The sequence below is a fragment of the Triticum dicoccoides genome, chromosome 4A (genome assembly GCF_002162155.2).
Source record: "Triticum dicoccoides isolate Atlit2015 ecotype Zavitan chromosome 4A, WEW_v2.0, whole genome shotgun sequence".
Lineage (NCBI taxonomy): Eukaryota > Viridiplantae > Streptophyta > Magnoliopsida > Poales > Poaceae > Triticum > Triticum dicoccoides.
This window is the reverse complement of record NC_041386.1, coordinates 734,573,444-734,578,065: the sequence shown is the minus strand read 5'-3', so window position 1 is coordinate 734,578,065 and position 4,622 is coordinate 734,573,444. Positions and strand designations below refer to the sequence as shown.

General features: G+C 44.5%; 1 protein-coding gene across 1 annotated transcript in view; it reads left to right on the top strand.

Moving 5' to 3' along the window:
- The first annotated feature begins 932 nt into the window (after positions 1-932).
- Positions 933-4,622, top strand: part of LOC119289947 (putative F-box protein At1g50870) — a 4,480-nt gene continuing 790 nt past the window's right edge. Inside the window, exon 1 of the mRNA XM_037569108.1 lies at positions 933-1,812. Within this exon, the coding sequence (XP_037425005.1) occupies positions 933-1,812 (880 nt within the window). The remainder of the gene's footprint in view (positions 1,813-4,622) is intronic.

The following is a 4,622-nucleotide window of genomic DNA, read 5'->3' as shown; positions in this document are numbered from 1 at the left end:
TCGACCTAATCGTCTCTAACCTAAACTCTCCCGACATGCCCTTCCGCCCTACAATCGTTGCGCCGTCGGCCTCCCCCGCCCCAAGAGCGCTGCTCGTTGAGCCCTCGTATGCATACCCCTAATTTTGTATCGAAACTTAGCATTTCAGCTCAATTTTGAGGCAGGTGTGAAAATACCTGAGCGCAGTGCCTCAGTCGATGCTCTCAATCGCCGCCATGCACGCCTCCACTTCCCGTTGTCGCCATGGCTTTTGCCGTTCTGGATGCTCACCGCCGCATTGCCTCTCGCATCAGCTGGATCTGACGCCTCTGCTTTGATGTAGGTGAGCGTGGGTCGAGCCAACGACAATGTCCTGATAGACACGTGAGAGACGCTAGCGCCACATGATCAAACTTGATCGGACAGCTCACTGGGAGGTTTGCGCTAGCTAGAAATCAGTCGGTCTAAGTGAAAGTTTTCCTTTCTTATTTGCCTAGAAAGGAAGAATCATGTTTGAAAAAAGGTAAATTATGAAAGTTGTGACTCCTTTACAAACATACCATTTTTATGTTTGTATATGTACGACTCTATGCAATCCAAGCATCCCCGTTTCCTCTTCGTCTTGTCTAGTCTAGAAAAGAGGGGGTCTAGCGGCCGTGCAGTTGTTCCCCATTGTCCTTCGAGAAGGGAAGCGCCGCCGGTCACATCCCCGTTAGCCGCTGGTGCCAGTCGCCGGCGCCAGTCGCCGCCGTAAACCAAATGAAGGTACTTTTTCCCACACAGCATAGCAGGAGCATCACCACCGGGTTGATTTTCCTCAGCTAGATCCATGATTTCCTCTCTCCATTTGTAGATCTGACCTGACCATGTCCCCTGCCTAGCCCTTCCTCTTCCGCTCCATGAAGGAGGCAGAGAAGGGGGAGATCTTCAAGATGAGCACTAAGCCGAGCTCCATGAAGGAAGCGGAGAAGGGTGAGGTCTTCGAGAGGAACACCAAGTTGAGGTTGGATAACAATCCGAAGGCGACGGCAGAGGCGGCCAGCCTATTCACGGATGACATCATCCTAGAGATCCTCTCCCGCCTCCCGGCCAGATCTGTCCACCGCTTCAAGTGCATCTCTGTGTCCTGGCGCAACCTCATCGCCGACCCCGCCAACCGCAAGAAGCTCCCCCAAACCCTCGCTGGCTTCCTCTACTTCACCACCGATGACAGTGGGCATCACCACCACTTCGCCAGCGTCTCCGGCAGGGCACCCCTGTTCGACCCTTGCCTCCCTTACCTGCAACCTGACAAGTACAAGGACATGACCCAGGTGGACACCTGCAATGGCCTCCTTCTCTATCGCGGTAGCAACAACAAGTTGGTCACTTGCAATTGGGCAAAGGACGATTACCGTTTTGTCGTCTGCAATCCGGTCACCGGGAGGTGGATGGAGCTGCCCCCTTCACCACAGTCACCGGAAAACAGATTTAGCTGTATTGCAGGTCTGGCTTTTGATCCCGCAGTCTCATCCCATTTCTACGTTCTTCACTTCGAGCAGACCATTCAGGGATCTTACATCACAGCAGTGAACATCTACTCGTCGCGGACAAGAGCCTGGACTCACAAGGATAGTGGAATGGTTCAGAAAGTGGCATTGTTCTATCTTACTAGATGTGTATTTGTCGGCGGCATGATGTACTTGATGGGCATTCATAAAGGCATTAACGAAGAGAATGTGCTGGTGGGTGTGGACATGGAGGTGAAAGTGTGGAAGATTATCCGTGTGCCGCACAGTTCAAGAGTTGGCACGCTTGGAACATCGCAGGGGTGCTTACACTTTGCTATAGCTTCTTCCATTGATGAGATTGAACTCTGGTGCCTCAACGATTGTGACAGTAAAGAATTGGTCCTGAAGAATACCACCAGCATCGATAAGCTTACGAGCATGACTAGGAAGTGGTACGGTGTGGCTGAGATTCATCCAGATTGTGACACCATTTTCCTGGTTTCATGGGAAGGTGATGCCTTGGCATCGTACGATATGCAACATCAGAAAGTTCGTTGTATCCTTAATGTTGAGATAAAGAATGGACAACGACAGCGATTTCTACCCTATGTTCCTCTGTTTTTAGAGTCATTAGCAGATGCAGATGGGCAGTAGTGTGACCTTTGAACCACCTTGTGCTTCCTCCAAATATTGGATCTGTTGTCGGTTGAAGTACTTGTTTGTGTACCTCTGAATCTGCTTGAATCATGCTGCCCAATTTGCTGGTGCTTGCACTCCTGTTTGGTTGATTTCCAGTTCAGAGCAATGCCTGGTAAACCTATAGATTAAGCATAATGTCATTTCCGAAGAACATTGTTACCCATGTTCTTGTTTACCTAGCACTGGTTGTTGTTCTGGACATGTATTTGTTGCATGGGGCTAAATTATACTGTAATTGGTCTTCTTTCGATAACAATCAGTCATTATGATTATCCTAAATCCTAGTGCATATTGTCAACCTGTTAGTATACTACTAAAAGTTTCAATCAGAGTGGTTACTGGTGCCATGTCTAGTTGACCTTATTCATTCAGTATTTTGGTAAAACACTGCCTTTGAGCAAGTTCCTTTTATATATGTTTTCTATAGCTAATGAATTCAGTAGAGCCTTGGTTCTGTTAATCCCAGAGAAATTGCATCAATTCCAGTAAAAAGAATAATAACATTGGAAGCTTTCATGAAAAGTTTTCCTACTGGGTGTGTGTGTTTCGTCCGTTTTTGTTGTTTCGGATGATAAACCGAAGGTACGTATCATATAAGCTTGTGTTTCGCATATCCAAATAGGATTTTGGCAGGTGCCAGGACATGTCATTTACTATTTTAGGAATGTAGGGACCCTAACATATAGGCTTGTCCGTTGGTTTGGACGCTTAGCGTTGTGCGCACTTAGCAGCCATATATATTGAAGCCCTGCTATTGCGGTGTCGATGTGCCTTGTGGCTGTATGCATCGAACTATACGTGGAAGGAAGAGAAATCGCTGTGTACATCGCCAGACTCCAAAATTCTGTCAAAAATGAAAATCATATTGTCAGTATAATGCTGATATTGCACAACCATGGAAACCTACAAGTTGTGAAAATTATCTTTAGGAAAACCTAAGGAAATCATCATGTTGCCAGTGCTTCATGGTTCGGTAAAGAGGCAAAAAAGCTGCCTGAAGTGAATCGTTCATTCCATAGAGAGGAGGAAAATTGTCAAAGCGTGGTTGCAGCTTCAGAACTACATACTCAGTAGCAGCGTAGTACACAGTAGCAGTGTAGCAGAAGCAGATAGGACTATTTCAGAGGTTTCAATCCCAGTTTCTATTTCCGAAGCTGCCCAAGGTATGTGCATACTAGTAACAAACAGCAGCATTTGGTAGATTCCTTTCTTCATGTCGTCTGTCTATTCTGCCAAAAACTGCATGTAATTAAGTATACTAATTAATGGTTAAGAGTGGCCAAGCATGAACATAACATGTTTTCCATGTCGGCAGTGTCAAGAAATTTTTAGCTGTTGGGTTAGATCGAGTCAATTTGCTGTTGTACATTAATCATGAGTCCTGAATGTGTAATGCTACTGTTAATTGTATGTTGAATGGTTTTTCTTTTAGCTAGGACTTGTTCAGTTGAACAATTCATGGTGTGTATGCCAATAATTTCACACCATGCATGCATATCTTATTCGATATCACTGACAGGAGGGGATACTAGGTTGTGAAATGGCATTAGCCGTCCAAAAACAACTATACATAGCATTCATCTGTCTGGGGAATTAGAGAAAAAAAATGGTGTCTTGTGATGGTATTACAATCACTTCACTCTGAAATGAATTATTTGAACAGTACATATAGTAATATTCCTCACAGATACATACCATGCTGGTCATATATGCCAGAGGGGCCCTAGAAGAAATTATTATTTTGGCATGTGGTGGAATGTATGGGGTATAGGACCAATGGCCCCTGATCCCTATAGTTAGTTCTGTTGCTCTAGTCACAATTGATGATGCTTATAGAGGATAAAAATCAGTGATGTGCGGTTTGACAGATGGTTTTTTGGCCTACAAGATGCTCAATTAAAATTTAGAAGTGGTTACAAAATAATCTGCTCCATGTTGCAATGGAAGATCCTTTGGCCTACTATGGAGCAAACCAGGCCTGAGGAGGCGCTGTCTAAGATCAGTCTTTATTTATAAACTTGCGAAACGAACAAGATTTTACTAGGCACGAGAAGAGAATGAAGTGTTTGTTTGTAGTTGAATTTCCGTTCTACAACGCGTGGATATTAGTTTTAATCTGCTTTGCTTAGTTGGTAGGGGTTGCTCATTACTGTTTGACAGGTACTGAATGGTTGTAGAACCTGTAGCTACGATCTTGTTTGCATCGAACGCCATTTATTTTAAAAGCAGGCGTTGTGCCTTCTATGACATATGTAGTATGAAGTTGCATTCATTTATATATCAGCCCTAATAGCTTATAATTTTCCGACCTCATTTTGGTTCATGAAAATGCAACTTTATATATCAATTGTGTTCACCTGCCTTATGATGCTGTCTAGGTATCAACTGAATGAATTCAAGTAGATATGTTACCTTTTGTCACAAACCTAAAAACTGAAGGTGCGACTGAAGCCA